The 13,551-nt window shown below is 40.2% G+C and overlaps 1 protein-coding gene across 1 annotated transcript in view; it reads right to left on the reverse strand.

Annotated features, from left to right (window-relative positions):
• Window positions 1-7,470: 7,470 nt before the first annotated feature.
• Window positions 7,471-13,551, reverse strand: part of NOX3 (NADPH oxidase 3) — a 64,135-nt gene continuing 58,054 nt past the window's right edge. The window contains exon 13 of the mRNA XM_073337730.1: window positions 7,471-7,597. Within this exon, the coding sequence (XP_073193831.1) occupies window positions 7,471-7,597 (127 nt within the window). The remainder of the gene's footprint in view (window positions 7,598-13,551) is intronic.

Below are 13,551 nucleotides of genomic sequence, written 5' to 3' on the forward strand. Positions count from 1 at the left end.
CAGGACAAAAATCCGTGCTCAGGTGTTTGGATAATATTGCTTATTAAAGACTTTTTTAAAAGCCCTGTTCTTTCTTTTCCCATCTCAGTTGTTCATTTTTAACCCACTTCGTAATATTCTAAATCTATTAGTCTCTCATCTTATTAAACTCATAATCTCACTTAGAATTCAGCCCATTTTAACTATTAAATAGAGCTTGTTTGATGTCAATAAAAGTTCTGTGTATTTCTCTCAGTTACTTTACTGAAGAAATGTATTGTATGTTACAGCATCTACTTGGCATGTAGGCATTTTCTCATATATGTACATCTGTTGATTAGGAATCCAAAATATTTGCCATTAAAAACATCTTAGCCTCTGGGCTAAGAATAGATTAGGTGAATGGTAATATAGTTTCCAAAAACGGCTAAAATTGGTGAGATGTTTAAGGGGCAGATTCAGGCTGACTCTGCCTAGGTGCTCAGGCAGAGGAGGAGCGTCACAGACCCACCCTTACACCTCTGGAGAGCAGAGTCAGAAATAGAACCCAGATGTAGAGCTGAGCCAATGATGGATTTTTTGTTTTTTTTGGCAATTTAGAAAAGCAAAAATAATCATTTTGGGTCAAACAAAATGATTTGATTTGCCTAAATAGAAATGTTTTGTTTCAGTTTTGATCATTTTTTTAAATGGTTTTGAAATAAAATTAAAGGAAGGTTTGAAATGTAACATCATATCAAACCACAAGGGCAAAATGTTTCATTTAAAAAAATGTCAAAATTAAGCATTTCATTTTTTTTCTGATTTTGTTTTTTTTCTAATAGAAACAATTAGGCAAAATCCACATAATTTATGAAATATTTCAATGTCACTGAATTTTCATTTTTCACCCCCCCAAAAGTTTTATCTGAAAAACATTGCCCTGATTTACCCAGGAATCCTAACTCCCAGTGTCCTATTCTAACCACAGCAAAAGAGTCTCTTGTTTGTGCATCACTTTCTGTGAGCTACCTAGGGCAGTGATCTAGCATAGCACTTAGGCAGATGCTTAACTTTAAGCATGTGACTAGTCCCATTGAAGTCAAGAGGCCATACTGACCATTGAAGTCAAGGGGACTACTCAGATGCTTAAGTGCTTTGCTGGATCGGGGCCTAGAGCAGTAACTTTGAATTCTGTATGTTTTTGTGTCCTTCCCCAAAGAAACATCTCACTGCTTGTGGGCTGCATTATTAATTGTTACATGTAGGTATAGCAATAAGACAACCAGCATGTACCAAAGCACTAAAATATTCATTATAGACAAATTTGACCATTCCAGTCATTTAACCTGAATTCAACTTTTCTCTTATTAAAAAAGGTTAGTTAGTAGTAAAAAAGTTGTTTGATATTTGTAAAATATCATTTGTGCTCATGTTGATTAACGGTACCAAATTTTACTGTCCTCACTTGGACAAAACTCCAATTAAGTTCATTGACTAAGCTCTTATGCACTGATCCTGCATAATGCAGAGCGCCTTCAATTCCTTTGGACTTCCTGGACATTCCATTAGCTCAGCACCTCTCAGAATTAGACCATTTGTTCATAAACTGGTTTGGGTTCCTTGCGTGAAAAGTTATTCATAAGTAGAATGTGTTAAACTGTTATAATGTATTTACGGTAATATATATAGATGCCCTATTTTTATGTGATTACACTCCGCCAGCCACACCATGGATATGTCATCTTTTGTAATGATTATCATACCTACCATAAAAAATAGTAATAGTACAGTCCTTTAGAAGAAATGGCATACTGGATTGTGTAAACTTTCAAAGGCCAATCCAGACGGATCTAGTTATTTTGCACATAGTTTATGTTCAAAAGACTCCATGTGTTGACCAATAATATCACAGTGTATATTTTGCTTTGTTTCATCCTTTGCTAGTATGTTCAGAGTTGTCAAACAGTGCATCTTAACTATCATCCTCTTGTCTGCTGAGTAAGAAATCTTTAAAAAAGGATCTTAAAGGGCTAGCAGTGCATTCGTATACATTCTACATAGCCTTCTGAATTCTTCACTGCTACGTGAACTCAGAAAATTGTATGGCTAGTTTATTCAAATTAATGTGCAATGGTGGTTGTTCAGTGTAGACATTTTTACATAAATGTAACATAGTCTTATAGTAATGTATAATTAATGAGTGTTCCCTGTTGCAGGACTGATCAGGTGTCAATGACCTTTTTAATCTGAAATTTCTCTTTTTTTATCTTAACCAGTTTTTAAGATGCATGAGTAAGTATTGTGCTCATGCTAATGGGCATTGGCTTCAGTCAGACACAGTGCAGGCAGGGGTTTTGTGCAACTTCTCATACATGTTCAAGCCAAATGTACTTCAATTCTGATCCACAATTCTTTTGGGTTCCCCTTGAACTGGGAATGCCCACCATGCAACTCACATGGTGGTTTTGTGAGATGCTCAAAAAGGAACTAGTATGAGACCATTAAACTCATATTTGACTTGTCAACAAAGCCAGAATGTGTAAAAAAGTTTTTTTTTAAATAAGAATAAATATTTGTGAACAGATATTCACGTCAAAAACTAAATGGCTTTTTGGGATGTGTTGTAACTGCCATCACATACACCAATGATGGCTAAAAGATGTTTATTTATGTGATGACAGGGGAAAATGTACTGGATGTTGTATTTCCTTGATTCTTTTCTGTGCCACAGTCTACAAGGGTATTAGGCCAACATTTTCAAACTTAGGTGCCTAAGTTGAAGGTACTCAACCACCTCTGAAAATCAGATCACTTAAAGTATCTAAATATGGTTCTAGCTGTATAACTTTAGGCATCCAAGTTTTCTGATTTTGGCCTTTAATATTAAAGAATAAAATTCTAGAAAAGCAGTCATGAAGGACTAAAGATGGTCCTCTGATCTAATAAAAGTATAATTTGGATCAGAGTTCAGATCCCAACCGTGAGCCCTATCTCTACAGCAACCCCCTATGACTATAAGGATATGTCTAAACTTTGAGCTAGAGATGTGTGTTCCAGCCTGGGGAGACATATCTGTGTTAGATCTTGCCAGAATTCCTTCCCCACTCTGAACTCGGGTACAGATGTGGGGACCCACATGAAAGACCTCCTAAGCTTATTCTTACCAGCTTAGGTTAAAAACTTCCCCAAGGTACAAACTTTGCCTTGTCCTTGAATAGTATGCTGCCACCACCAAGCATGTTAAACAAAGAACAGGGAAAGAGACCACTTGGAGACGTCTTCCCCCCAAATCTCTCCCCTCTCCCCAAGCCCTACACACCCCCTTTCCTGGGGAGGCTTGAAAATAATATCCTAACCAATTTGTTACAAAATCATCAAAGACCCAAACCCCTGGATCTTGGAACAATGGAAAAATCAGTCAGGTTCTTAAAAGAAGGATTTTATTTAAAAAAAAAAAAGGAAGGTAAAAATCATCTCTGTAAAATAAGGATGGAAAATACTTTACAGGGTATTCAGATTCAAAACACAGAAGATCCCCCTCTGGGCAAAACCTTAAAGTTACAGAAAACAGGAATAAACCTCCCTCTTAACACAGGGAAAATTCACATAAAACAAAAGAAACTAATCCGCCTTGCCTGGCTTACCTATACTGGTTGCAATATTGGAGACTTGGATAAAATGGATTTCTGTCTGGCCTCTCTCAGTCCCAAGAGAGATCAACCACGTAAACAAAGAGCACAAACACAACCCTTCTCCCCCCTCACAAGATTTGAAAGTATCTTGTCTCCTTACTGGTCCTTTGGGTCAGGTGCCAGCCAGGTTAGCTGGCTTCTTAACCCTTTACAGGTAACAGGATGTTGCCTCTGGCCAGGAGGGATTTTATAGCACTGTATACAGAAAGGTGTATTTCCCTTCCCTTTATAACAGCTCTGCTCAAGCTAAAAAAGTAAGAGTATAGTTGCAGTTGCGTGAGCAGCGAGATGGGCTAGCCGTCAGAATATGTACCTATGTGAGATGCTAGGCACATACTCATGGTGGCTGGCACATACTCATGGTGGCTGGCCCCTCCCGCCACTCATGCTGTCAGAGCTACACTCTATTTTTAGCATGCTCTATTTTTAGTCATGCCTCCTTGCCCTTGGACCTGCTCCCAGTGGAAGGAGCATTCAAAAGGGAGAAGCTCAGCTCAGCCTGGGCTGACTGTGGACAAGAGTGGTTGTGTGTAAAAGCCTCCTTCCAGGAAGACGCTGGGACTCCAAGCTGTTGGGGCCTACCTGAGCCGCAGGAAGTCAGTTGATTACAGGAACCAAAGGGGATGACTTGCTGTTACCAGTGGAGGAGCTGCCAGAGACAGAGCAGAAGGAGCACAAGAGGGAACCCATGTGTAACTCTGGAGGGACGGGGATGAGGGTAGGAAGCGACCCAGGGAACGTGCTTGGGGGTATTTGGACTTGAACCCTGTGTCAGGACATCTGGTTTTGAAGGGCGCTGGCTCAGAACCTGGTGGAATAGAGTGGGCCTGGGTTCCTCTACCCTCACCACTCTTGCCACTGGGTGATATTGCCGTTAGGTGAAGCGGCCTCTTGGAGATACTGCCACTAGGCAAAGCGGCACCTGGAATCCCCACTGTTGGGCATTATATCCCAGAGCATCATTACTGGACAGCGCTGTTGTCTTGGTACCCCTAATCAGCACCCCCTCAACAGTATCAGATAGCATATTTATAAACCTTTTGAAGAGTTTGTCTTCACTAGGAAAACAATTGTATTTTCAAAACATGTCAACTAACCTGTGTTAGTTATCATGTATTAAAACCATAGCGTAGACAAGGCAATTTGCATTTTAACTTGTGTCAAAATACAGCTCTGGTTGGTTCTTACCAGTTAACTCATGTTAAAATACAAATTTCCTGCCTCTATTAGGGTTTTAATGTAAGTTAATTAACATGTTAGTTCACATATTTCGAAAACACCATTTTCCCTAATGTGGACACAGCCTTACTCATGGCGAACATTTCTCAGCCCCCCTGTTTTGACTCTGAAGATTCAGAACTGCAGAATTTCTAGAGCAGAGAAATGATAAGGGTCACCATAAGTGACAAATAGCAGTATCCAGCTGTTGTTCTTCCATTTGCCTCAATGGGCCTAAACTCATCTAATTTTCAAAACAAAGCAGGTTTAGATCTAATAAGTACTTGGCTGGGTGACAGTCTGAGAATGCTATGCTTTCTAGGCGTGTTGCTTTTTTGTGACAACATGCTGTAACCTCTTCAGATCTCATGAGCAAAGCAAGTTTGTGTATGGCCTGTATCTGGGTGAGATGCTTCCAAAGGGAGAATAAAAGTCGGTGGACTGCACACATCTGCTATGCACAAGAGTGCAGCTGCTAGTCCATCTCCTACAACACTGCTTTTGGCAGTTATGGTTTCACTTCTCTTCTCATCACTTTGTTTTTCATATTCACATTCAAGTAATTTCCCCTAACAAAACTCCAATGCACGGTTGAGAATAGCAACACAAATGTCAGGTAACAGTCATTTAAAACTATCCCCTTTCCAGGAGAGCTCTCTTTGTATAAACTTGGATAAATTCTCCTGCTAATCTGGACTATCCAAACCTTTTGAAAGTCCCATTCTTTTTTGTAGTTTACAATATTTGGTTTTGCCCAAATACAGCACTTTATCATACCAGAATGAAAGATGGAGGGGATCCCTTATAATTATACAGTATATATAATCTGATGGAATGCAGTAAATTTGGCAGACCCTGTTTCATCTTTTCATGTAAAACAGGGCAATTTTCACTAGACAGTTTCCATTGCACTTTTGGGGAAAAAATCCCAGAGCATGTAAAATCGTATGTTCTAAATTATACTTGTTGGCGAATACAAGTGTACAATTTAAATTCTTACAGTAAATCTGTTGGTAATGTTAATTTTATTGTAAAGTCCAAATAATTAATCTGTAGGTATGGGCATGTGATTAGTTGGTTGATTGTCACATTAGTACAGTATGAGATGAGGCTGTGCTGTTTTAACTATATTTTATTTACTAATATTTTTCTCTACAGTCGTGAACACTTCCCAGTGAAGAAGCTGAATGGACAAATTCATGAAGACATCTTTCATTTTCCCTGACAGCAGATGTTTTCATACATAAACACAATAATAGAATAATTACATGTACATTCACATTATCATAGCTGCTGTGTGCTCAGTGCTACTCAAAAACAAGGCACTAAGCCAAATCTTCCTTGTTTCCATTTTGATTTAAATTATATTAATAATAAAGGGATTTTCATTCAACCTAAATGCAGTTTCATTCAAGTCTAACAAACCTCCCCACTTATTGTTATTCTTTTCTTTTTATTCTAGGTCACTCAGCCCAGATATAAGTGAAATTCTCCTCTGGTGGTGATAACAGTGATGCTACTCAATGAACTACTGTATAACAAGGGCTCTAAATGCATCTCCTGTAGCATACCACAGTGATTTGCAAAAGTGGGAATAAATCTAAGCAGTGAAGAGATGCCGTGTTGAGCCAGAAGCTAAATGTTACATCTTGTTGCATGAGGTAAGGGAGAACAGATCCTGTTTTTCTGGCAGCACAATATCGTTGTGCTTGATACCTCAGATTCAGCCCCATTAAAACAATCATTCAGAATCTAAGGGAGATTGCCACCTCTTTCTTTCATGCAATGGCAGCTGGTATTGGTGCTTACACATATTCCTCATTCCCTTCAAGATTTTCAACACACAAAAAAGAAGCTTAATTTATATTTAAAAAATAAGTGTCAGCTTACCCTGAGGCTCATCACTGGCACCCGGGGGAAAAAGAAAAAAAAAAAAAGATAAATGCTTCTAGGTGAACTGGCAGAGATGCTAATTCTCCACTCACTTTACCGCTACACTATATGCACCACATTAATCATTTCACAGACATTTCAGAAAACTTGCACAATTTTCAAATAAAGATGCATCGTCTTCAACTCAATAATAATGGAACTATATCTTGTAGTGCCAGCTTAGTTCATACAAACTGCATCCCCAAACAGATTTATAAAATATTCCTATAGACCTCTGGGATGTAATTTTTATCCTTATGTGGTTGTTTGTCTATATAGTTTTGTCTTCTCCAGTGAATATTTTCCATGTGTTTGTACATACATAATATTGCCATTTGTCTTATTCAACTGCTAACACACTTGGGATGTTTTCTGCTTCACAGTTTTATTGTATGGATGGGTAAATGCATTATATGATCCTTATGAACTGTGTTTTACACCTCAGTACAGATCTAATATATTTTTGCTTTTGTTTTTTTAATATAGAGCAGAGCTGCATCTTCCACTAACTTATGTAAATTCTGTGGGGGTTTCATGTTTTTAGTTTTAAATTATAAAGACACTTGAGCCCAGATCCTCAACTATATTTAGACCCCTAACTTCCACTGATTTCATTGAAAAAGGATACAGTACAATGACATCAATTATAACATTTCAAAAATACGGTTTAAAAACTTTCCTTGTTATAGTGAAACTGAACACCCCTTGGATCAGCTGATGAGTACAAGTTGCACCTCTTTTGAAGGATCTTGGCAAGAGCTTTGGGTCCACAGAAGAATACACCGATGCTCTTGCTGCAGCAACAAAAAGATAACAGAACAAAACAAATAAACCACATATTTTGACAATCCTCAGTTTTGTTTAAATCTTTTAAAATGGCCTTTTGACAAATGCATTTTAAAAGTTTTGCCCGTGTTCATTTCACAAAGTATTATTTTATAACCATCTTTATTTTAAATTCTTCTTTAGTGTTTATTACATTTTATTACAGTGTTCAACTGGATTGCTATAACTGGGATTGCAAAAAACATTTTTTATGATAACTCTGTTTTCACACTATCATAGTTTTACAAAAAAATACCTACTCCATGGGCTAAAATTTTCCATTCTTTGTCTCTAAGTGGAAGTAATTTTAAAAAATGCAAAAAATCCCTACAGTTATTTTTGAGTTCTATGAAGATGAAAAAAAATACATATTTCTGCCCACAGACATAATTTAAAAGTGGCTGAATTTTGAAACTTGACATGTAAGAGGTCCTCATAGAAGAATAAGTCCATGCCCAAGTTTGCAAATATCTAGGCAATGATGTTACAAACAATAGAAAAATAGCTATTTTCTGCAGTCAAATATATCGTTTGAGGGTTTGCTTTTAAAAAGACACTGTGCACATATCCATTAAATATATAAAGTACACACTCATTAGCTGTGCACCTACTGGAGAAAATTTTCAGAATTTGTGCCATTAGAGCAGGAAGCTAAATCTGCAGCAATGAGGTGCAACTGATGTTTGCTCCCAATAAGCTTTGACAAAGGAAAGTGCAAAGGAGGTTCAAGTGAATTCTAACTACAAAAACAGTGTTGCAGAAGTGTTAATACCAAGAATATGTGCCCACCACTGAATTTCCAAAGCACACCTGTGCTTAAGTGGGAACTGGAGCTCCAAAATGTTTGCACCAGCAATTGTACCTATAAGAGCTTGGAATTGCTAAGAATCTGATTTGCTGCTGCGGTCCCAATCTCTAGCTGGACAGTTCTAGCTGTGTACTCTCCAGCAGGTGTGAATGGTGGATTCATGGTATAGTACAGCAGTTCTCAAACTGTGGGTCGGGACCTCAAAGTGGGTCGCAATCCCATTCGCCAGGGCTGACTTAGACTTGCTGGGGCCCAGGGCCAAAGCCTAAGCCCCACCACCCAAGGCTGAAGCCGGAGAGTTTCAGCCCTGCATGTTGCAACTCAGGTTACAGGCCCCCTGCCTAAGGCTGAAGCCCTTGAGCTTCAGCTTTGCCCCCCACCCCGTGCCTGAGTTAGTGATGCTCAGGCAGGCTCAGGCTTCGGTTCCCCGTCCTGGGGTCATGCAGTAGTTTTTATTGTCAGAAGAGGGTCATGGTACAATGAAGTTTGAGAACCCCTAGTGTAGTAGATACACCAAAGAGACGCTGTGCATTGCAGAGAAAGGACTTATACAAGGGATGTAGACCCTAGTCAGGAACAGCCCCAGTCATTTTGCTGCCCAGGGCAGAAAAATTTTTTGGCACCCAACGTCCCCTAACAGGTAAAGAAAACCTAAAACACAGTTGGCCAATCAGTTGGGAAGGGGGAGCCTAGCAGTCCAGTGTCCCCTGGAAGTTGTTATAGCGTCCCTGGAAGCTGGTGCCCAGGGCGATGGCCCTGTTTGCCTGCCCCTAGAATCCACCCTGAGTCTGGTTACGTCATGAAATCCAGCTGCCCCTTTACCCACACACAGCAAAACCATGCCAATTCCTCTGCATCCTGAACCATCTGCACGTGCAGAGGGCATGGAGGAGGGACAGTTTTTGCCCAATACAGTTCCAGTAAAATGTTTCTCTCATACACTTTTTCCTTTAAAGTGTTCACATTTGATCTTAAACGTATAAACTGAGGCTCACAAGCAAATTCATAGATTCATAGGGACCATTGTAATCATCTAGTCTGACCTCCTATATAGCACAAGCCATAGAACTTCCCCACAATAATTCCTTTTGAACTACAGCATATCTTTTACAAAGAGATCCAACCTTGATTTTAAAATTGCCAGCGATGGAGAATCCACCATGACAGCTTGGTAAATTGCTCCAATAGTTATTTACATTCACTTTTTAAAATGTACACCTTATTTCCAGTGTGAATTTGTCTAGCTCCAACTTCCAGCCACTGGATCATGTTATACTTTATCTGCTAGACTGAAGAGTCCATTATCAAATATTTGTTCCCCTGGTAGATACTTACAGACTATGATCAAGTCACCCCTTAACCTTCTCTTTGTTAAGCTAAATAGATTGAGCTCTGTGAATCTATCACCATAATGTACGTTTCCAAATCTTTAATCATTCCCATTTTCTCTGAACCTTCTCCAATTTATCAACATCCTCTGGAACTGCGGACACCAGAACTGGACAAAGTATACCAGCAGTGGTCATACTAGTGCCAAATGCGAAGTTAAAATATTTTTATTTATTCCTATCCAAGATTCCTCTCTTTATGCATGCAAGGATCACATTAGCCTTTTTGGCCACAGCGTTGCAATGGGAGCTCATGTTCAGCTGACCATCCACCATGACCCCGAAATATTTTTCGGAGTCACTACTTCCCAGGACAGAGTCCCCCATCATGTAAGTGTGGTCTACATTCATTTTTCCTACCTGTATATATTTACAGTTATTATTATTACATATTATTAGTTTGCTCCCAGCTTACCAACAAGCGATATTGCTCAGTATCCATGACCTGTCCTCAATTATTTACCATTCCCCCAATTTTATCATCCTCTGCATACTTATCAGGAATGATTTTATGTTTTCTTCCAGAACATTGATAAAAACGTTAAATAGCACAGGGACAAGAAATGATCCCTGCAAGACCCCACTAGAAACTCCTGCTTGATGATGATTCCCCATTTACAATTACATTTTGAGACCTATCAGTTAGCAAGCTTTCAATCCATTTAATGTGTGCCATTTTAATTTTAGATCATTCTAGTTTTTTAATCCAAATGTTGTGTGATAGCAAGTCAAATGCCTTATAGAAGTCTGTTACATCAACACTATTAACTTTCAAAGTAGCAGCCGTGTTAGTCTGTATTCGCAAAAAGAAAAGAAGTACTTGTGGCACCTTAGAGACTAACAAATTTATTTGAGCATAAGCTTTCGTGAGCTACGGCTCACTTCATCAGATGCATTCAGTGGAAAATACAGTGGGCAGATTTATATACATAGAGAACATGAAACAATGGGTGTTACCATACACACTGTAACGAGAGTGATCACTTAAGGTGAGATATTACCAGCAGGAGAGCGGGGGTGGGGGTGGGGAGGGAAATAAACCTTTTGTAATGATAATCAAGGTGGGCCATTTCCAGCAGTTGACAAGAACATCTGAGGAATGGTGGGAGGTGGAATAAACATGGGGAAACTTCTGCCGACATGCACGGTCTGAAATTGTGGGAAAGCAGCATCACTTGCCCCATAACCTCAGCCGTGCAGAACACAATGCCATCCACAGCCTCAGAAACAACTGACACCATAATCAAAAAGGCTGACAAAGGAGGTGCTGTCATCATCATGAATAGGTTGGAATATGAACAAGAGGCTGCTAGGCAGCTCTCCAATACCACTTTCTACAAGCCATTACCCTATGATCCCACTGAGGGTTACCAAAAGAAACTACAGCATTTGCTCAAGAAACTCCCTGAAAAAGCACAAGAACAAATCCGCACAGTCACACCCCTGGAACCCCGACCTGGGGTATTCTATTCTAAACCTGGAAATCCTGGACACCCCATCATCTCAGGCATTGGCACCCTGACAGCAGGATTGTCTGGCTATGTAGACTCCCTCCTCAGGCCCTACGCTACCAGCACTCCCAGCTATCTTCGAGACACCACTGGCTTCCTGAGGAAACTACAAGCCATCGGTGATCTTCCTGATAACACCATCCTGGCCACTGTGGACGTAGAAGCCCTCTACACCAACATTCCACACAAAGATGGACTACAAGCCATCAGGAACAGTATCCCCGATAATGTCATGGCAAACCTGGTGGCTGAACTTTGTGACTTTGTCCTCACACATAACTATTTCACATTTGGGGACAATGTATACCTTCAAATCAGCGGCACTACTATGGGTACCCGCATGGCCCCACAGTATGCCAACATTTTTATGGCTGACTTAGAACAACGCTTCCTCACCTCTCGTCTCCTAATGCCCCTACTCTACTTGCGCTACACTGATGACATCTTCATCATCTGGACCCATGGAAAAGAAGCCCTTGAGGAATTCCACCATGATTTCAACAATTTCTGTCCCACCATCAACCTCAGCCTGGACCAGTCCACAGAAGAGATCCACTTCCTGGACACTACGGTGCTAATAAGCGATGGTCACATAAACACCACCCTATACCGGAAACCTACTGACCGCTATTTCTACCTACATGCCTCCAGCTTTCATCCAGACCACACCACACGATCCATTGTCTACAGCCAAGCTGTACGATACAACCACATTTGCTCCAACCCCTCAGACAGAGACAAACACCTACAAGATCTCTATCAAGCATTCTTACAACTACAATACCCACCTGCTGAAGTGAAGAAACAGATTGACAGAGCCAGAAGAGTACCCAGAAGTCACCTACTACAGGACAGGCCCAACAAAGAAAATAACAGACCGCCACTAGCCATCACCTTCAGCCCCCAAGTAAAACCTCTCCAATGCATCATCAAGGATCTACAACCTATCCTGAAGGACAACCCATCAATGTCACAGATCTTGGGAGACAGGCCAGTCCTTGCTTACAGACAGCCCCCCAACCTGAAGCAAATACTCACCAGCAACCACACACCACACAACAGAACCAATAACCCAGGAACCTATCCTTGCAATAAAGCCCGTTGCCAACTGTGTCCACATAGCTATTCAGGGGACACCATCATAGGGCCTAATCATATCAGCCACACTATCAGAGGCTCATTCACCTACACATCCACCAATGTGATATATGCCATCATGTGTCAGCAATGCCCCTCCGCCATGTACATTGGCCAAACTGGACAGTCTCTACGTAAAAGAATAAATGGTCACAAATCAGATGTCAAGAATTATAACATTCAAAAACCAGTTATGATCTGTTTGGTCACTCGATTACAGACCTAAAAGTTGCAATTCTTCAACAAAAAAAACTTCAACATCAGACTCCAGCGAGAGACTGCTGAATTGGAATTAATTTGCAGACTGGATAGAATTAACTTAGGCTTGAATAGAGACTGGGAGTGGATGGTCATTACACAAAGTAAAACTATTTCCCCATGTTTATTCCACTCCCCACCGTTCCTCAGATGTTCTTGTCAACTGCTGGAAATGGCTCACCTTGATTATAACTACAAAAGGTTTCTCCTCCCACCCCCGCTCTCCTGCTGGTAATATCTCACCTTAAGTGAAAAGAAAAGGAGTACTTGTGGCACCTTAGAGACTAACCAATTTATTTGAGCATGAGCTTTCGTGAGCTACAGCTCACTTCATCGGATGCATACCGTGGAAACTGCAGCAGATATTATATACACACAGAGATCATGAAACAATACCTCCTCCCACCCCACGGTATGCATCCGATGAAGTGAGCTGTAGCTCACGAAAGCTCATGCTCAAATAAATTGGTTAGTCTCTAAGGTGCCACAAGTACTCCTTTTCTTTTTGCGAATACAGACTAACACGGCTGTTACTCTGAAACCTGTCATTATGCAAGGCACTGCATTTAGCCGTATGGAGTGGAAATCTATCAACTGCATGAAAAAACTTGTACAGATACAGACAGACATCATCTTCCTTTCCAAATGCAAACAGATGGACATCGTACCAAAAGGACTGAAGGTAAAAAATCCATTACAATCTACATACCACACAGACTATACTGACAGCTTGTGCCACACGCTCTCAAAGAAACTGCGGAATCACCTGATCAACACCCTCTACAGCAAACAGGGAAAGATTAAAAATGAGCTCTCAAAAA

Source organism: Lepidochelys kempii, chromosome 3, assembly GCF_965140285.1.
Source record: "Lepidochelys kempii isolate rLepKem1 chromosome 3, rLepKem1.hap1, whole genome shotgun sequence".
Lineage (NCBI taxonomy): Eukaryota > Metazoa > Chordata > Testudines > Cheloniidae > Lepidochelys > Lepidochelys kempii.